The sequence below is a fragment of the Magallana gigas genome, chromosome 5 (assembly GCF_963853765.1).
Source record: "Magallana gigas chromosome 5, xbMagGiga1.1, whole genome shotgun sequence".
Lineage (NCBI taxonomy): Eukaryota > Metazoa > Mollusca > Bivalvia > Ostreida > Ostreidae > Magallana > Magallana gigas.
The window spans coordinates 26,505,251-26,526,844 of NC_088857.1; the positions used below are offsets into that span (position 1 = coordinate 26,505,251).

The 21,594-nt window shown below is 33.6% G+C and overlaps 2 protein-coding genes across 2 annotated transcripts; both read left to right on the top strand.

The window, feature by feature from the left end:
• The first annotated feature begins 1,023 nt into the window (after positions 1–1,023).
• LOC105341564 (very-long-chain 3-oxoacyl-CoA reductase) lies at positions 1,024–9,710 on the top strand. The gene is made up of 10 exons (XM_011448144.4): positions 1,024–1,245; positions 2,615–2,661; positions 2,925–3,000; positions 3,619–3,729; positions 5,357–5,421; positions 5,758–5,802; positions 6,459–6,575; positions 7,443–7,508; positions 7,605–7,754; positions 9,447–9,710. Exons 1-10 carry the CDS (start codon positions 1,068–1,070, stop codon positions 9,564–9,566), a joined length of 975 nt encoding a protein of 324 aa, XP_011446446.3. The 5' UTR covers positions 1,024–1,067; the 3' UTR covers positions 9,567–9,710.
• A 3,553-nt stretch (positions 9,711–13,263) lies between these two features.
• LOC105341578 (mucin-3A) lies at positions 13,264–20,996 on the top strand. Its single transcript, XM_020072660.3, has 6 exons — positions 13,264–13,430; positions 13,640–13,946; positions 15,760–15,798; positions 15,895–15,968; positions 16,267–16,340; positions 16,665–20,996. The coding sequence occupies exons 1-6, from the start codon at positions 13,401–13,403 to the stop codon at positions 20,845–20,847; spliced, it is 4,707 nt and encodes a 1,568-aa protein (XP_019928219.3). The 5' UTR covers positions 13,264–13,400; the 3' UTR covers positions 20,848–20,996.
• Positions 20,997–21,594: the final 598 nt, after the last annotated feature.

The following is a 21,594-nucleotide window of genomic DNA, read 5'->3' on the forward strand; positions in this document are numbered from 1 at the left end:
CACAAAAAATAATTCAGAAACTATAAAAGAAGGACTTTTTCTTATAGGAGACACATGTTAAATAGAACAGTTTTTGGTACGGACATTGAATAATTAATATATTGAACCAGATTAGCCGCACCAAGAGTTTGCAAGATCCTGGTTGTTCCTGGAGCCTTGTTGTGTATCACAAAGGCTTTGAGCACATGTATTTTATTTTCAATTATTTTAAGGTAGCATCTTTGTTTTTAACAAATAATTCAAAAGCATGTTATGCTTTCAATAACTTAATAATTAAAGTAAAAACCTTCTAGATTTCTCAAGGAACTATTTATGATGCATATTCATTAATGTAATTATATATAGTCCATGCACTCCACTTTTGGTGCAAGTGATTGCAAAGAGTCATCTCCCAAAGTCAACTTTTTTACCTGAAAGTTGGCTACAATCAAATTAAAATTAGATCCTTCACGCTCCCGTGTTTGATATGTCGCTGTAATATCAAATACCTGAGCGTGGAGGTTCTAATTTTAATTAGATTGAGTTGGCTATATCATATTATCTGCAACGCATTGCATACGCTGCATGGTTCATATATTCAAACAGTTGACAGGTTGATTGTCTACATGTTTCCCCGTGAAGAGGAAATTATTTGTAGGGTTACAATACATGTATTAGGAAAAATGGGATTTGGTATCTTTTGGTGGTAAAAAAAGAAGGTAAAGGGTCGGCCCCTTAAATATCTCAAAAACAGGAAAAATCTAAAAATTTGCTGAACAAAATATGAGCTTTTACTTTTAAAAAAAATTAAGAAAAAGATTCTGACCCTAAACATATTCATGCAGTGGCCAAAATTTGGTCTTTTAACAGTTTATTATCATAAACGTGTTTTCTCTTTAATTGCTGAGAAATACTTTTTAAAAATGTGTCTTACATTAACATGTATTAACCTGTACTGTAATATGAATTTTAGAACAACAATACTCTCTCTCTCTCTCTCTCTCTCTCTCTTCGAATCGGGATAGGGATTCCTCTGGTTCTTAAATTTGCACTTTGAACCCGGCGAATCCCACCGGCATACGCTAACTATGGCGAGCTCCATGATCAACACGCTTTTTGGAAAAGACGCTTCGGCATATTTTGCAACATTTGGTTTTATTGCAGCTTCATATCTAGCATTCAAAATTGCTTTGAATTTGATCAAAGTTTTGAAGTCAGTTGTTTTTGCCGGATCTACAAATTTCAAAAAACTAGGATCGTGGGCAGGTAGGCTACACCAAACAAGTCGTAACCTAGCACCTTATTTTACGGTGAGAGCGTTAAGACGAGCGCAGCATAAAATTAAATAAAGCCGGGTATCCTTCATATGCATGCGCGGATCTAGAGGGGGGTCGGGGGGGTCCTGACCCCCCCTGGAAAATGAAAATTTATTAAATTTACATAGTAAAATTATCGCGAAAATATGCCTCGGACCCCCCCTTGGCAAACACAATTATCCATCGGACCCCCCCTGGAAAAATTTTCTGGATCCGCGCATGATATGTATCATTATGATTAAATGAAAAATTAGGGCGTAGTTCGAAATAAAGATTCATCAGCATCTTATCAATGTGACAGTAAAATTGAATAAAAAAAAAATTAGATGATGTAGAACTGGATATACACAGGATGTTGACGGGATGTGGACTGGAGCAACAGTTTCGTCCCTACAAAAAACTATTAATTGTGTACTAAAAGTTGCACACGGTTTTAGACGTATTAAACTAGTTTATGAATATCAGATAAAACATGTAAATGTTTCGTAAAACACTGCTGTGATGTCATTCATTTGTTCCATCAGTTAAAAATAATACCTGTGACAGTCCGATATTAGTGAGCATTTTAATATCAGACCATTACCAGTTGTTACAGTACTGATATCCATCAAAATCAGGCTGTCTCAGGTAAATCAACAATTCAATCAATCAATGGCAGTGTTTTTAGTACTATATATGCCTCAAACAGTTTTGTATGAAAAATTATCAGACAGGCCTCGAAACTGTCTGATATTTTATCATACAGAACTGTTTTCAGCATATATCTATTACATGTACTTATTGACTTATGCACAAAAATTCCTGAGATATTTTACTACTGATTCACCACTTAATAAAGTTTCCTGTACACACTAACTGACCTCCGTTGAAAAATAGCACAAATTCTCCAGGCATACCAAATTGGTCTTCTGATTATTCTAAGGCTTTGAAAAATTAGGGAAATTACATACCTCTTCAATGCATACAGTTTTTCTTTAGTTTTTGATTAAAAAAAAAAAGGGCAAACGAATGTCAAGAATTAATCCCTAACTTTTTTTCAAAACATGCAATTAAAATGTTCTAGTTGTTCTTTATTGTGCTATTAAATACCGGTACCTGTCCAGCATTTTCAACAGTACTACTACAGTGCACTTCAATATTATACTTAATATTATAGTAAACACAATATTTTTTCTTTATGTAAAAAGATGTTGGAAGAAGAAATGTCAGAGATTGAACTTCAAATTGAATAGAAGCTCTATTAGATATATGTTATATTATCATATATTATACTATGTAGATATATATTATTAAAAAAATTTGTTTTGTCTCCTTTTTAGTCGTCACAGGTGCTACAGATGGTATCGGAAAAGCCTATGCGAAAGAGGTAATGTAACTGCTTGTAACTTAACTGCTTAACAAAACTTCCTCAACTTACTGCAGGGTTTTTGTCATATAACATATCAATTGATCAGTGAAAAGATAAAAGCTTTTGCTATTTTGATATTCAATATTAAAACAGTATTTCAAATGGAAATAAATAGTTAAATTTTTAAATTTAAATGATATTTTACACGAATATTTTATGAGCAGTGTTTTGTGTAATAAAAGTGAAAAAAGCTGGATGTTTGTTTTTTTTTAAAATCGTAGTTAGCAAGAAAAGGAGTCAATATTGTTTTGATCAGTCGCTCAGAGGATAAGTTGGTGGATGTAGCTGATGAAATCGGTAAGGAAGGTCTTCCTTTACTGATAAATGATCCTCATAAAAGTACACAGTGAAGCAGAATCACTTATCAGATTGATAGTTTAGATAGGGAAAAAATGCACAGTGGCTGAGTGATGGTTACTTGTATTGTTATTGGACACATTTGTGCTTAAATTCACGCCAAATTTTAGAACAGTATGGTACAGTTAAACAATTTGATGAATTCCTGATTTATAAAATAAGACAATATTGAATATTGCACATGGTATATATCTTCAGTTTTTGTAATTTATTTAATTATTTATGAAGTTGAAATAATAACTACATGTAATTATTCAGTGAATTTTTTCCTCGTAAGATTTGAGACACAGGGCTCGGAAATCCCCATATTAAGAATTTTTTATAGGTTCTATTATTTTTGTTTTTGTTGTTTAATTACATGATATTCCTACTTATATATATACCCCTGACTTGTCAGAATTATATCTGTATCTCACTTAGTAATTAAGTTCCAGCAAATACACTAAAATAAAGTGCATAAACTTTATCTATTTAACAGTATCGTTAGATGAATTTTCCAGATTTACCTGTAAACACAGTATTCAAAATAACGAATGCAATGTGTTTTATTTTCTAAAGCAAAGGAAAGCAAAGTTCAGACCAGAATTATTGTAGCTGATTTCGGGATGGGTCTAGAATTGTACGATTCCATTAGAACCCAACTTGCTGATCTAGAAATCGGAACCTTAGGTGAGTATAAAAGGGAGGATTTGAAATGTAAATTTATATATAGATATCATACAGGTATGCAGGGTCTGTTTGTTTGTTTGTCTGTCAAGCACATTTTGGTTAGGAAAACATAATTTGTAGTTTGTTATCAGAATTTAACAGTTAATTTGTGTGTGTGTTGAAGGTGGGAACGGGGGTATTCATTGATTGTAAAAGAAAAATATACCTATTGTTTAACATTTTTGTCATCAGCTTTGACTGATTACAGTGGTGTCTGTATGGGGCATGCGGCAAATTAAATTATTATTCTAATGCGTTTGCCTTGCGATTAAAACATTCATACAGTAACATAATTTTTCAAATCACGTTTTTCTTTACATGTATAGGAATTTTTATCTGAAGTACACTTTGGTTACTAAGAGTAAAGTTTACTTAATTCCTTGCTATTTCTGAAATCAACAGAATGGTACAGTATATCTAATTTATCAAGTTTACTGCTTGTTATGCCTTCGCATTTCATTAACATAGGCTGATCAATGAAATTACATGCCAATCATTCTTTTGAAAGGAATACTTGTTAAAAATCTGATTTGTATGGAACTATGGTGTCTAAAAAAGGTAGGGAAAAGAGTGATACACAAATTTTTGGGGGTAAAGAGGTATAGAGCCTTTTCCTATTATTGTGCCTACACCTGTGTTTGGACGAAAATAAAACTGTTACTAAGAATAGCTTTAGGTACCTAGCTGTCGCAATATGATTTTCGAAACCTGGATAAACTGTACTGATTTTATAATGGTGTCTGTAACAACTGATTTCTCATAAATTCGGGAAACTCTGTGTATAACAGTAGTTGATATTCTGAACCGTGATAATCAATGGATGTAAGTGTAAATAAAGTACATGTATAGTGTTAATGAAGAGATCTATATATATTGGGTGTGCTCATACTCAAACTGAATTAAACAAGATTATTTTTTTTTAAAAAAACCTGAAGAATAGATACATGTAACTTAACCTCTCTATTCTGTTCATGTTTTAATTTAAGTGAAAAAATTACTACTTAGTGGATTCGATCCAGCGACCACAAAATAAAAAAGACCTCTGCGTTACCACTAGGCCACGCATCTAACATTTTCAGCGGATGCATTTTCATTATGTATGGCTATATATTGATTGTATGATTGTAATTTGATTGTATTAGAAAAGACACTGATTGAAATATTTGTCTAATTTTCAGTATGAAGACCGTGTTAAACCAAAACTAATTCAATGTAAACGTGTACTACAGTACCTGTAGAACATTACCGGTATTTTAATTGGATGTCTTTGCTTTAGAGTGGTTCAAATAGTCAAATATCCAATTTTTTATCGTATACTAACTACTTTCCTGCATATCCCTAACAAAACCTGAATATTTTAATGATGTCGTGTAAGATAATTAAGACTCTTTGAGCATGGTGATTGTGTAATTTGCGTTTATTTGAATATATTTAAACTAAATATTGTATAATATTGAAAATTTGTCTGATGTTTGCAAAAGGCTATACTTGAGGCCAAATCGTTTATTTATTAAGTGCGCTATACCTTTTTCAGTTAACTTATATTTTTCTGATTCCATCTGCATTTCATTTCTGTTTATACTTGCAGTTAACAATGTTGGAATGTCGTATTCCTCTCCTTACTATCTTTTGGAGGTACCGGACAGAGAAGAAGTAAGGAACAAGGAAATCTTTTAAGGATTTAATTTTATTTGTAATGCACTATTTAATTAGCTAACCCATTATGTTTTTAAAGGATGACATGATAATCATTTCTTTATAAAAATTAATGCCTCTGCTGGCAAATTTTTGTTTCAAATTATGAATTTTTGAGTTCAAGAGATTTGTATTTTTTCACTGGCTTATGCATGGAAAGAAATGGAATAGTTATTGTATAACTGCTATTTCTGTACATGATTGTATCTGATAACAGGTGTGGTTGTAAAGAACCCAATAATGGCATATAGAAGCTGGCTAGTTAAGTACTGGTACTTCTATTTTTCATTGCAGTTTTTCATGAAGATGATCAACATTAATGTCACGTCTATGACCATGGTATGTAAATTTGGTGACCACAGTCAGTATGTTTTATGACCATTGTATTTATATTTTGTGACACATTTTAGATATTTTCAGTTCTTACCTGGGTACAGGGTGTACATACACTGTATGTATCTCCTCAGATACTGCAAAATATTACGCAGAGCTGCGTTCCTTTACCAGTATTTTGTTGATAAACAGTAATAGGGAACACTTGTAATTTCTTGCTGAGTTATGGGATACAATTATGCTACAAAACATGCCAGTTTCCTAACACATTATTAGAGAAATAAAGAATTGATTATAAATTTTAGCATAAATTCAATCTTGCAAAAAATGATTTTATACTGTTGATTCCTTTTTTAACACGGGTACTTAATTCCCGATTCCACAGTTTTGCATCAAATCGTGGAAAAATAACACTAAACGTTAAAATTTAACTCCAGTTTATATAGATACATCTGTTAGAAAACTAAAAGGGATTTTAAATCTGCAAGATGTGTTTCTCACAATTATATGCTGTTGTTTCATTGCATTTAATTAGGAATCTACTAAAAACTAAAAGCGAGATTTTAAAATCCGCATGATGCTTTTCTCACAATTTTATGCATGCAGTTATTAATTCATTGCGTTTAATAAAGAATCTACAGTAATATTGATGCTGGTTGTAGATGACCAGTATAGTGATGCCAGGAATGGTGGAGAGGAGGAGAGGGGCGATCATCAACCTGTCCTCGGCGTCCGGCATTCACCCCACCCCCCTACTCACTGTTTACTCGGCCTGTAAGGTCAGTGTCCTGCTCCACCATTTAAAACTGCAAACTGTTAACCAACTTTTGTTCGTGTGTGAGAATTTTCCGCGATCTTTGCGAGAGCCTCATTGTCGTAAATATTTCTCACCATGGACCAGTATTGGTCATATAGTTATACATGTTGTTAAAAAAAACTGGTGTGGATAAGGCTGTGGGCTTCACAGGATTTGATCACGGGACAAACCAAGTTCATATCCTGGTAAACTTTTTTAACTTCTGTTTATTTCTTTAAAAAATGTACTATGACATTGATACTGCCTCAAATCTCTGTTAAATCAATGCAAAACCATTATTAGATATTTGCATATCAATTGTTCTTTCCCACTGTAAGTCCATACGGAGGAACTGCAATTATTTTTCTATAATCGCAATTGCTCTGTCTGTATTCTATGGCGTCATAAAGGTGTGATGTCAAATACTTTTCCTTGACGTTATAGTTTTAAACCACTATATACGATACATCATGTGTTTTTCTCCAAGTCCATAAAATGGATGTATTTAATTAAAATATGTCTTATAATAACATTTTAAACAAATTACTGTTTTAACATATCATTGATTCTGTTAACAAATCTATGTGAATTAAAAAGATACATGACAGTCTGAATGTTTGTATTTGATGCAATAGCTAAATGTAAAGGTTTAGGCTAATACATGGTATTTGCAAGTGGTAAAATGCAAATATAAGTAATAAACAACGATTTTATAGTGAACATGGCATTATGAATAGCAACTGCTCTGCTGGCATATTTTCCTTGATGAGCTAACAGAGCAATTGCTATTCATTATGCCATGTTCACTAAATAACATTTTTTATTTCTTAAATCTTTTTCTTTTTTTCAGGCATATGTACATTTTTTCTCCCAGTGTGTACAGAGAGAATATCAATCCCAGGGAATTACCTGTCAGGTATCTTTTAACTAATTAAAGTACATTTTTATTTTTTTGCAGTAACTGGTAAGAATCATATTTCACTAACTGTTTGAGTTGTTTTGGATCTTTCAGTGTGTGATGCCGTATTTCGTTGCAACAAAGATGTCCAAGGTTAGAAAGCCTAGCCTTTTTATCCCAAGTCCAGAAACCTATGTAAAATCAGCTCTGTCAAAAGTTGGAGTTTCTGAGGTGACTAATGGCTACTGGCCTCATTCACTTCAGGTATGTATAGGGTTGATCATTTTCAATACCAATGTTCAAGTTTTAAACATTCGAATACATGTTTATACCATCTGCGCTAGCCAAGGGTTTTCCGTCCACTCCACTCCTTATAAAACTTTGGCAGATCTCATTACGAAAAATCGGCGACAGGCTCTATTTTATGATTGGCTGCAGCTGCATTCGTAATGAGATCTGCCAAGGGTTTTATGGTGAGCAGAGTGGACCTAAAACCCTTGGCTAGGGAAGATGAATGCAAACATGTTTCTTCTGTTTTGATGATTATGGAAGCCCGCTGGTGCCACATATCAAAAATAACTTTCTGGCTTTGATATAAGAATTTTGTATACACATAATTCATGTATAACATAGTCATATGGACTTCTACAATTACAAATTCAGACTATTGTTTCAAAAAAGGCCCTTGGGCCATGCTGGTAACTACCGTAGACCTTATGGTCTTAGCTACACTGAGTGTAATACAGCCCATGCAGTAAATAAAATTGCAGTTGAATAAATATTTGCCTTTGTATGAAAAAAATTGATACTGTAGATATACCACTCAAAACAAAAATGATCAACATGGTGACCAAAATTGTGAGTGAAATTTTGGGAGATTCTTTAAGAATTCCATATTTATTGAAGTTATGACTGACAAGGCTCTATCGGTGTGGTTTTTGGGAGTTGATTTTAATCAACTCTCCCATGCAGTTACTCTGGCAAACCGAAAGTGAAACAGTGTTTGGACCTAAGCACAAATCATCATCACTGACAAAATTTAGTTCTTGAAAAAATAGAAAAATTCGATGTAATGTAAGCTGAAGCATTGTTTTTCAAGAAAACGTATCTATAAACACTTTGAAAATACCCAGATTTTATATAATAGAAACAATTTAGATATTTTTGTAGTCTCATGTATTCCTACGCCAGAATTTAATATAGTCTCGTTCAACCAAACGCTCGACTGTCTCCGTAAATCTCCGACAAGCAGAGAGGCTCTCTTGCTTTTCGGAGATTAACGGAGACAGCCGAGCGTCTGTTTGAACGAGACAAGAGTTTGATATCAACAGTGCTTGGATCGATACAATTTTTAGAATTGTTTCAATTACTAATACATAGTTTGAAATCTATCTTTAAATATTACACAACATGATTCATATTGGGTTTCTCGAAATTCTTGTTTGAAAAGTCTAAAAATTCTTATTATAAAAAAGTGCGCAATTCAAATACAGACTAGAAACCAAGTGCCATGCAAAATAAGTTGATTTCAAAATAAATGATAATCGATAAAATCAACTCCCGTCAGTATTTCAGTACTTTGATTTTAATTTGGTACAAATCAATTATTAATTATGATGGGAGATGTGGACAGTATATAAAATTTAAATTTATCATAGCAGTAAAGAAAAAATGAAAACTAGGGTTTAGAATAAATCATGTTTGTAGAAAGAAATTGTCTTTGGTCTGATGGAATGCAACAGCACATTGACCTATGCTACAATATTTATGTTCTTACTGCACAATTTTAAAGCATGCACAAGCCTTTTAAGCAAGATCAAAATTTCAACTGGCATCAGCATTACATTACATGTACTTGACAGTTGCAAGATAAAAAAAAAAAGCCCAATGGGCTTCTGTACAAGATATACATAACACGAAATTGATCATTACTAAATTAACATTGTTATTTTTCAGGGTGCAATTCTTCTAGATGTGTTGCCAGAATTCGTCCATAATAAGTTGATGAGTAATATATTGCTGAGCGCTAGAAAGAGAAATCTGAAAAAAAGAGAAAGAGAAAGCAAGAAAGATTAGAATTTTAGTGCATCATGAGATGACTTTTACCATAGCAATTGTATGCCGTGCATCGTAGAGAGGGAGAAAATTAATCCATAATATATTAACTATCAAGTTCTTGGAGTGCTTTGCTACGTGAACTCTCACGAACAATGGTTCAAATTCATTCCATAATACCATATCTGGTATTCAGGATTTGAGGTGTTTAGCCTATTGTCTAAAATATTTTGTCACTTCAATATCAAATTATTTATAATTTTTCTTGATTTATTGTGTAACTTTGTCTTCATAAAAAATACCACACAATTTAGTCTCATTGTAACTACATGTATGGTTTCCTGAATAAAAAAATATAAAAGGGTTTCTGGTATTATTGCGTAAAGAGGGCTTGATGGTCGCGGTCATTTCCATACTATATTTATCTCCTTTAGTAGGACACTTTTTTGTAAAGATATTGAAAAATATTTAGATTTCAAAGCTGATATATATTTTCTTGGCTATAAATAACAGTCAATTTTTTTTTTTTAAATTCATCTCTAAAATTGGTAAGGTAGGTCCGATGGTTAATTTATTGACCATATAGCCTCCTCAAGATAAGCCCCAAAGCCACCACGAAAGGAAGTGGCAAACTCGGAATATCAATGAGTCCACCACACAGAAAAAATATAAACTATCCTGCAATTCTGTTTGGATATAATGGTGAAATCATAAACAATAAAAAAAAAGTCGTGTACACTTAGGCTTGCATCTACAGTCTGATGGTGGTTGGTCCAATCATATCATAGACATAAATAAATGTTATTTATGTCTCTGATCATATTAATGGTATTTATGAAAAAAGCATGCAAAAGGTTGAATATATTGAGATTGCTCAAGCATACAATTGATAGAGAAACACTGGTTAAAATATATATGGCTTTTATCAGACCTATACTGGAATATGGTGATGTTGTGTGGGGCAACTGTAGGGTTATTCTAGGGTTGAAAGTTAACTCTTCTAAAAGTATCATACACAGTTATATAGTAAACTTGGCTGGGAGACCCTAGAATCTCGAAGGGATAAACATAAGCTTATTCTTTTCTACAAAATAATTCATGGTTTAGCACCGCAGTACTTGTTAGACTTAATTCATCCATACTTTCCAACTGAACATGCATATACTCTCAGGTCTAATGGCAATTTTTACTCTCTGCCACTATGTCGGACTACTTCTTATTACAATAGCTTTATTCCGTCTACAATTAAATAATGGAATAATCTTGATTCAGATTTAAAACATTCATCATCTTTGTCTATTTTCAAGTCAAAACTAAAAAACAAAAAATATACCCAAAACTTACAAACACTACAGCTTTAGCAATAGGAAAGAAAATATTATTTTATGTCAATTACGGAATAAAGTTAGCAATTTAGATGCTCATTTATTTAAGGATTTTTTAATTGATGATAGTCGATGTACAAACTGGGGGTCTGAATCTGAAGGTAATATACATTTTTTTCTTGAGTGTCCAAGATAAATTCAATAAAAAGTTAAACTTTTTAATCAATTTAATGACATTGGTGTACCTTAACTATATTCTTTATGGTAGCTCTGACTTTTCATACAATCGTTTCTTATGTTCACAGTAATATTAGAGCTTCTAAACGTTTCTGACTTTTTTTTTTTTACTTATTCTTTTTAATTACTGTTTCTTTCAAATGGGCTGGATCATGAAAACTCTGTACTATGTGAATGAATGAGGTGATTGGTTTATAAATAAATGTATATCATGTATATGTTAAACAACAAATTAACTTACAATTTATAATTATATGACAAAAGTCAAGCTTATTATTTAATATCCAATTATCCTTTGTCTTGTATACAAAAAAATATCAATAGTATATCACTGTGTGAACTGGTAAATGATACATGTACTATACATGTATACTATATTCTATGATTATTTTATAATACATGTACCACTTCTTGACTTTGTATTTTGTAGAGGGTTTATATAGGCTTTGCCTGTTGCCTAATCCATTTGATTACTCAATAAAATATGTTTAAATTGAAAATTTACAAATAGTCTGCCAATTATCCTGGCTTAAGGTAACTCCGTACCTATAAAATCATGGGTTCAAAGTTAAAAACTTGACTTTTTTTTAACTTATTGGACTTGAATTTCATCAAAAAATAAATAAAATATATATGTATCTATACTATTTAAGATGTCAGGTAATAAAAACCAAAGGCTGAAATTATCATCTGAAAATCATACTTTTTTTGTTTAAACATTAAATATAAGTGGATGGATACTTGCTTGTCTATTTAAATTTTATTGCTTACTTTGCCAGAAAACTAAAATTAATTAAAAAAAAAGAAAAAAATTGTTTACATTAGAAAAATTATAGCATTTAGATATATCACTTAGAGAAAAGTAGAAAAGAGTTATTTCCCTTTGTCATTATTGAATTATGTCGAATATGAGGATGAAAAACGCTTATTAAATATCTCCAAGTAAACGATGATTTGAGTTTTTGATGTGCACCTATGATAACATAGAAATTACAATTATTCTTGCAAGAATTTTAATGAATTCATGGTTTATGTAAAATGTATGACGTCACAGGAGGGTGGATTTACTTTAAACCAAAGTCGGATCTTATTTTCTCAATAAATATCGGCAAAAACCGTTAACGCTTACTTGATCAGGAACACAATCCGCATGTTTGTAAATTGAAAATCCCGAAAGAAATGCTTTATGATACAGTATAGATTTGCTGGCCTTGTGATAGAATTATTTAAACATGCGAGATATGAATGTGGCGACATTGCAGGAAAAACACATAACCCGCTAACATGTAATTTTTTTTCTGCAATGATCGCTACTTTCGTTATGAATCATCAAAGAAAGCATTTATTGTTTATATTTACATCTTACATCTTTCTTTTAACAAATTAATAAAATGATTGTGAAATGTAAGTTAAATTCACTAAAATATTGTTAATATACATCAGTATCTTAGTTTAAAGGAACAGCCAACTCGTCTCCTGTGAGACTTTGAGTCTGACATCACCATGATAATTTCGTGCAGTCCGTGATTTTTCTTAGGTCGCTGTAGGTTTCGACCAGTCGATGAACGGGATGTGTATATTTCAGTCGGGTCAGTTTCAGCAGCTGTAGATTTCGACCAATCGATGAACGGAGCGTGTAGATTTCAGGCTGTTTCTATAGAGCTATGAATTAACTATAAGATTCCGTAAGAAATTAAATAGAGGGAATCATACTCGGTAGATATAGGTATACTACAATATGTATATATCGTTTTAAGCTTGTAAGATGATGCAGTGTGTTATTAAAACCCTTTGTTAACACAAAATATCTGTATAAATTGCTGACAACAGTCTCACTGGATAGGTATCACATGCATGAAAAGTCAACAATACACCATGTAGAATAATAATAACCTTTATATGACCAAATTTGATAATGTCGATTTTTTTTATAAATGCAAATACATTGTAGTTCTAATTTTTTCTTTTCATACGTAAAAAAAAAGCAATGTCATTTATGCCAAGCTAGGACTCTTTCCGGACGCTTATTTTACCGCTGTCGACCCCCTAAATGTCTCAGTACATTTCTTTTCAATATATTTGTGGCGATTTGTATATTGAGACGTCGTCACTACACGTGCATTTTACGAAGTCCATCATGGTCTATCATCGAGAACATAAAACAGCAGTCGACTGTCAACTTGAAGTGTGACCCTGGTCAGCTGGCATTAGATGGCAGAACACTGTACGGACCCATCCCAAGCATTCAGTGAGGAGCGATCTACTCTTTTAATTGATAATTCATGTTTTCATAATGACTTGGACCAGTCGATATAGTGAAAAGGTAAAGATGAACATTTTTTTGTTGTTTTATGATTATTAAATTTTGCTTTAAATATACTTCTTCAATTATACAGTACGATTTTACCGTTATTTTGATACAACTTGTCAACTTTCTTTTAGTTTACAATTTTCAATACTTAATTACTTATATATTAATGAGGTGTGCAAAATATATAGAAGGATTTCATATTAAAACTGTTTTTTTTTAAGTGGCCTCGTTTGACCGCCCTCTTTCACTTGGATAATGGAGTTGAGTCCGATGTTCACGAGAATGGTCGTTATGAGACGACATTCCAGGAACCTCCCACCTCCGAACCGTTTTATAAATTTTATCTCCACCCGGACGACATCGGCAGGGGTAGAAGTGTCAGTCAGTACTCCATGCAGAATGCTGGCAGGGAAGGCGCAAACGGTTCTAGTGTTTGCAATAACGCCAACATCAGAATGTTTCTTGGAACGGTGTTACTCTTCAGTTTGGCGGGAATTGTGGCGGTTGCAGTGACTCTTGCAGTGCTTTGTGAGTACATGGGTTGTTATATTGTGTATAAAGCGTAAATCATAGCTAATATATGTGTGAGGAACCTATATACATGTATAACCAATCTTTTTTTGTTTACATACAACACTTATATATGGATAAACAAACTTTAAAGAGTTGAAATTAAATATACAACACATGGATAAGACCACAGATTATTTATTCATTATAAGGTGATTCCCTTACAATCATTCGTGGGCTTCGGGTTTTTTTTTTAATCTAAAAATTACCAAAATCACTAAAACCTTGGTTATTTTTATATCATTCTTTACTTAAATGGTATATGTTAGTCATTAGCATCGCCGGAGGGAAAACATTCATGTGACCAATTAATCTCCCATTATAATCATTGATTATCCCTGTTCAATCACGGACAGTCATCGACATTTTTATTTACGGTAATCAAATGACAATTGTCTCCCGCTTTATGATAGGAATTTTTGTGGCATGTTTCTCAAGTGTAAACAACGTTATTTTCAGCTCAAAACCCCAAAATGTGTGTAAATATATGTATATCAATAATGCCGATACCACCTTAATGTTTTTATTGCTTCATCAATTATGTTGTACATGATAGTGGATGATCGTTATATCTTCCCAATATCATAACAAAACACAATTACGGAACACTAAATATGTTCTTAAAGTCTTTGATATATCAGATATTAAATTAGGGAATTAGGGAATTTCGTAAAACTGATCGACACTTACATGTATTTAGCCTCGCACCTATTGTCCGTCCATCATTTGTTACATGGATATATATCTCTATAATTAAGGCATTTCATTAATTTATTATTTGTCCAAAATTAATCGTCATAAAAAGTTTTAATATGAAGGTCAACTCTTTTTATATGACCTTTTTGTGCATTATAAGGTCTTTACACCACAGTAGAGAAACCTTTAATTTGTTCTGTTTATCATTAAAATTACATAAGTGACATTTTTGTTTTCGCGACTCATCGAAAAGCTTTCATGCTCGTTGTTCTGCTTTCGTGAAATTATAAGGCCATAGTTAGCTCTGTGTCTTGGAAACACAACAGGTTTCAAAACTATTGACACGTACGGCTGAAACTTTGCTATCGCTACTAATCAAAAGCTGTGATACTTGCATGTATGAAACCTTCACGCAATCGCAACTTCTCAGACCTTTCCAGCAGAGCTTGGAAAAACACGGTGCTTTTCCGATCACTGTCGGAAAGGCCCCATAAGTTGCGATTGACCTTCACGGATGTTCTCAGTATTTCAAATAGATGCAAATCTACAAAAGACAAAAAACTTTTTTTCTAACAATCGCAGTCCCGAAAAATTGAAAATATGTAAACGACTAAGCGTAAAGCAACGAAACAACTTGCTATAATTGAATTCAAGATTAGGGTCAAAGGTAAAGGTCAACTAGAAATGTAATGACATCGTGTTGTGAAAGTTTTTAAACTTTTGGAGAAGGCTAAGCGTATCTTCTGAAAATTGAACTTTGACCTTTAACTTTGACCACTAATCATGATTTGCATACATTCATGTACATGTAGTAGAAAAATACTTAATTTAAAGCTACGAGGATACTTTATTAAACCTGTATAACAAGAGGAGATGGTAGACATTATGATAAGTCAAATAAATGTATTACTTTGTGATTGGTATTAAGTTTAGTAAAATTAATACAATATTTTCTATTGAAGCTTGATATAATTCTATTTTTATACGAAAGAAAAAAGAAAAAGAGCAAGTTTATGAGATCTTTTTTTTTCAATCTTTTGTGTGGTTTTTAATTATTTTTCTGATAAATTTGTAGTGTCCCAACCGCATGGTTCATCACAAAGGTTCTCAAAAAGTAGGTATATGTTGGCAAATATTCTCCCATTGAATGTTTCTTGTGAATACTAAGTAAGTATTTAAAACAATTTTGTTCTATTCATCTTTCATCCAGTTGAAGACAAGACGTTTTCTGACAGATTCTTGATACAGAAAGAGAAGTTTTTATCGCAAGAATTATGCAATATGGTAAGTTTTGAAGCAGAAAAAGTATCTCAACTGTGACTTTACTGTAAGATGCATCAACATGTAACTTGTTATTACCATTTTAGAAACTTGAAATGTAATAACAACGCAAAATGTAATAAACCTATGGTATGTTATTACACTTTGCATTATTAAATTTCGCGTCGGAATCAGCGCAAAATGTAATACATGTAATGGGGTTTATTACATTTTGCGTGATTACATATTGCGTTGCTACATACCATATCATCGATCATTTATTTTATATACATTTGTTTTCACTACCTTTATTTTAACGCAGATGAAAGACATGTTTAAGCTGGATGCTAACGAGAATAAGCCTGTCCTCGACTGTTCGGTGTCTCTGTTGATTCAGTAAGTTTACAAACGATCTAGCTAACATTTATTATACAGCGTACATTGACTGGCAGTATAAACCACAACAGCTGCCTTAACAACGAGCACCTCAACTTGGTGTTACATTGTAATTGCTAAATGTTTCGAAAAGTTGTTGAGGTGTTATCTTGTAATTTTCATGGTACATTTCATAGAAATTTAATTAGTAATTTAAAAATTAAAAAGATTTATAATAACATGCCACTGATATGACGGTTTTAATTTGAATATTTGAACGAGAGAGAGAGAGAGAGCGAGAGAAGAAGGTTTCTGACTAATTCGTAGTGGGGTTTTTTTTTCAAGGGATGGACATATGAAAGTTGACTTCAAAATTCCAGCTACAGACAAGTTAATGAACGAAGATATGGAAAAGATAAAACAGAATGTGTTAACAAACATAAAAGACTTGGACTTTGGTCTCGGTGTGGTTTCCAACTCCGACGACATAAGCATTTACAAGAAAGACGATCAAATGTCCACCACCGTTCAAATAATACTCAACACAACCAAGTCGGCTTCTAGTGTCACTCTGGCACCTACTACTAGCGAGGTCGTAACCCAGAAAGGTGAAGAATTGGAGGGAATGGAAGCTTTACCGACTACCACGGCGAGATTATTGAATGTTACGGAAGGCGGGTCAACCATTACTGAGACAACAGACAGAGGACCAATAACATCTACAACAACAGCTAAAATACCCCCAGGATCAACGTCACTACCTATCACAACTGATTCGATTGAGACATTGAGATCGACAACTGAGACGTTGAGATCAACGACTGAAACATTTAGATCGACGACTGAGACATTGAGATCGACGACTGAGACATTGAGATCGACAAACCCACTTCCGGACCACACAAGTATGGATGATTTATCGTTTTTGTCTCATTTCAACAAAACGATAAAAGATTTGATTCAAGACTTTCAGGGGTTTGGTGTTACAGAAAATCCCATTTTAGGTAGTACACAATCTAATGCAGAATCAAAGCACGCGGAACATGACGCGTCTATAACCGATAATTCTACTACAATGGAGACAAGCCACGATAAAACACGACCATATTCACCAGAAATAAACATGGATTATTTTGGACTGTCTCTGGGTGTTAGTGACAATCTAGATTTAAACGGATTGCAGTTTCTTGGCAAAGATGTGACTACACAGGCAAACATTCAAAATAGAAGCATACAAATGTACGACGATTTAGGTGTTACGAAGACGCCTATGGTGTCTGATTTTAAAGACGTTGCAACACCTCGGGATAAAAATGATGCAAACTTTAGAAGTAATCCCACACCAACTTCCCCTCTCTCCCAGTATTCTACCACTGAAACCATACCAACTCTAGATGATTTGTTTCAAAACTTTGATGAACTGAAACCAAATGAACTAATGCACTCAAAACAAACTGATAATCCCACACCAACTTCCCCTCTCACCCAGTATCTTACAACTGAAACCATACCATCTCTAGATGATTTGTTTCAAAATTTTAACTTTGATGGACTGAAACCAAATGAACTAATGCACTCAAAACAAACCGATAACAAACAACTTGTTTCTACTACCCCTACGTCTTTAACAACCACATTTCTTAACACAACCAAAAATATAGACAATGCCGGTATCGAATCTTCAACAAACACGTCGAATTCAACGCAACTTTCGTCCCTGCAGGACTTATATCAAGATTTTCTGTGGAATTTTGGTGCTAGAGAGCAAACGACCACAAAAACAGAATATCCTGTGCATGACCATAGCGCCCACAGTTCAAATCCTGACGAACATCATGGGGTGCATGGTTTGAGTTTTTCCCCTGCGCATTTTTCAAAGAAAACTATAGCACCAGAATTGACACTAACAAAAGACTCCCATTTTGATTTCGATGGACTGGATAGCGTGTCTACAAAAAATACAACATTTGAAACTACCGGTCTCATCAACGAAACGAACATAACACAAAATGTCACACTTGGTAAAAACTCCGGTGAGAGCGAGGCACTACACTCCTCGGCTGTTTCAGCGAATGATTCGCTCCTTAGGACGGTAATGCCGATATTGGACGGATTAACAACCAGATCAAGTCGCATTCATGAGCAAAGTGGGTTGTCAACAGAATCGCGAGAGATAGTCATCCCTGTATCAAAACAAGAAGAACCTTTGGAATCTGGCGTTACAAATATGTTTAGTGCGGAAAGGTATTCAGCTGTTACATCAACCCCAACCATTATAACTGAAAACACTGCTCTTCCTTATCCAATTTTTAGAAGCAATAGTTCGCAAACTACGAGGAACATGCTTTCTGGAACCTTTTCAATGGATAATTCAAACATAAAACAACTCTCAGATATTGACTTGAAGATATCAGCAATATTACAAAGCCCATTAGTTGAGGATAACATAATGACCTCTGTTGTGAATATTGTACCAACGCAGTTATTGTCATCTTTTAATACAGAATACAAACAAACTTCGACACCGATGCAGAAAAGTTCTCGAACAAGGTCAGCTTATGAGAAAACCGCATACACTGATGAACTGATAACCTCAAGGAGAAGTGATTTGCCATCACATTTCATAGAAACATCATTTTCGAAGGATACTTTTTCATCATCGCGCATGAACATCGCTGAAGAATCTTTTAGTTTACACAGCTCTAAAATAGGTTTGATTATAGATGATGTCGTTTTCCCGAGGCAGCTGTCGTTCCCTGAACAGAAACTTGCAGACCCCACTTTAATGTACTTTCCTGTAATGTCTGATCCATCATCCCTTGCTGATTCGTCGTCATTGAACCTTGACAACAATCACTCACTGAATGATGCCGGATGGGAAAAGGTTATCACAAATTCTATCGAGTTATCAACAGAAACGGGGCCTTCTTCAAACCATATAACTAAAAGCTCTAATGTGATAAATGCCCTCTCCTCTGTACAAAAATCGCCCTTAAGAGAATTGTCACATGCTCAGAAAACTTCAATCATTCCATCTCTGTCTGTCTCGCGGACTACCAGTAGCAGGCTTACTCAACATTCTGAAGTTTCCCAAAGTTTTTATTTTCCAGATAATTATGATACTACAAACGATGATATAGATTTGGTTCTGGGTTCTAACTTGCCATTCAGAAAGTATTCAGAACATTTGAACAAGGCTCAACACTCTGAAATTCAACCGTCATTTTATACAACTTTTGTGTCTTCTTCAACATATGAACCTTTGTCCTCGCCGATCATAGCGTCAGAACTGACGACACGTTTGCTCCTTAACCCTACCGAAATTTTAGACAAGAGTTTGGCTATTCAAGCATCATATGAAGTTGAACATGTTTCAAACAAGCAAACATCAAGTACACCGATTATAAACATAACAGAAAGCTTTGTTCACGAAGAACAAACCAGTGACTCCCCAAAGATTTCAATGGACTTAGATATAAACAGAACAATAACACGGGACCCGGACTCGTCTTCTCTTTTTCTGCGTAAAAGTAATCGCACTTCTGACAATGATAAAGGAAAAGTGAATGATACGTTTTTAATAGGTACACAAGTGTTTCCAAACATAATGAACTCTGTCACTTTTTCAGATCAAAATTTGATTGCGTCCATTAGAGAAGCAGTGCACCCGTCATCATTGAGTTCATCGTTAGATAAATCACTAGTAGAACCAGTTCAAAGCGAGGAGATTGGAGTTTTCGGAACACATCTTCAGTGGGATGCTCTCGACATACAACCAACCAAATCAATTCTTTTGAGCAACAGTTTATCGACAGTTATGACGCAGAAAACTGAACCTAATTTACAAACTGATTTCGAGGAACCATCTCTTCTGCATCCAAGCACGTCCAAGGATCCTCTTCACTTAAAATCTAATTCAAAGGCACATGATCAGATTCCATCCGTATACACCGTTACTCACGAACCTATTGTCTACTTGACCATAGATACAAGACCAGTCACCCACTCTTCAATATTTATACAACCAACGCCAAGTCATTCATTTCAGGCTACTCTGTTCAGTAAACTAGAGGATCTTAATCAAGACAAAATCAAAATTAAAAGCATATCTGACGATTTTATACTGTCAACAATGAAAACTCCAACGAACTTAGCCATCACTACATCTAGACCAAAATTAACACCTGCACAATTTTCTGAGATTCGAAAAAGGCTTGCGCGTCTAAGGGCAGCTAAATTGGAAAACCTCCGACGGCAAAGAAATTTGTTAAACAACAATTTCAAAGTAGGAGAGGATTTCGCTCTTCGGCGGGAAATTTCGGGTAGTAACACTGCAGCTACATTGGTCGGTAGAGGCCTTAGTGTAAATAATAGACGTCCGCAGCAAAGACCTACGCCTCGGCCTAGGCCTCGGGTAACGACAGAAAATCCGCGTCAGAGAATCGACAGAAATAGACTGTTCCCCGGCTTTAACACCGATGGGCAATTCAATAGGAATTTTTTCAATAATATCCGCTGGAATGGCTAATTCTTGTACATGTAGTTTGATGTTTCGTGTGAATTGTTTTGTTTTCTTTTCGTTATTTCTTGTAAATTGTTTGAAGGTTACCAATGCAAAATTTTCACTGCAATATTGCATGAAGCTGCTGACAATTTGTTCATTGAATGTACTGTTTCGTTAATTTGTTTAGAAAAATAAAGAAATCCAAGTACTTTATTACATAATATTCTGAATCTTGTTGTGTATATATAAATACGAATAATCATAATTATGGGAGTTCTTATTGCAATGCATTTTCAAGACTGACTAAATTGTTTGCTTTTAAGCACCCATGAGTATGTACAATTCACAAGCAAGCAATTATAATTACCTGTATATCATAATTATATGTATACATGTATAGTCATCTACCCTAAGCCGTGTGTGTATCTATGATACATTACATAAAAATAGTAAGTAATGGTACCATACGTGTTTTAATAGCAATACTCGTACATGTATGATGTTTGTTATATTAGTTATAATATTTACAACTTTTACACGCACAATTAAAAAACATTGATTCATCTAATATTATAATATTGAAGAAATCTTAAAACTTGATGTTTATTAAGAAATAAAATGCTTTCTTTTGGTAATTCATGCGGGATACACTAGTACGTTAGGAAGAAGAAAAAGTCTGGTCGTCTTCAATGAGAATTCGAGTCTGACATCATTAATAATCAAAGTACTGAAGTACTGACGGGAGTTGATTTTATCGATTATCATTTATTT

What these genes read in the sequence shown, in the direction of transcription:
- LOC105341564 (XM_011448144.4), top strand. Translation starts at nt 1,068, where the DNA reads ATGGCGAGCTCCATGATCAACACGCTTTTTGGAAAAGACGCTTCGGCA. An exon ending in AGGTACCGGACAGAGAAGAA is followed by an intron (nt 5,422 to 5,757) that starts GTAAGGAACAAG and finishes TTTTCATTGCAG; the next exon opens with TTTTTCATGAAGATGATCAA. An exon ending in ATGTCACGTCTATGACCATG is followed by an intron (nt 5,803 to 6,458) that starts GTATGTAAATTT and finishes TGCTGGTTGTAG; the next exon opens with ATGACCAGTATAGTGATGCC.
- LOC105341578 (XM_020072660.3), top strand. Translation starts at nt 13,401, where the DNA reads ATGACTTGGACCAGTCGATATAGTGAAAAG. An exon ending in CGCAAGAATTATGCAATATG is followed by an intron (nt 15,969 to 16,266) that starts GTAAGTTTTGAA and finishes ATTTTAACGCAG; the next exon opens with ATGAAAGACATGTTTAAGCT. An exon ending in TCGGTGTCTCTGTTGATTCA is followed by an intron (nt 16,341 to 16,664) that starts GTAAGTTTACAA and finishes TTTTTTTTCAAG; the next exon opens with GGATGGACATATGAAAGTTG.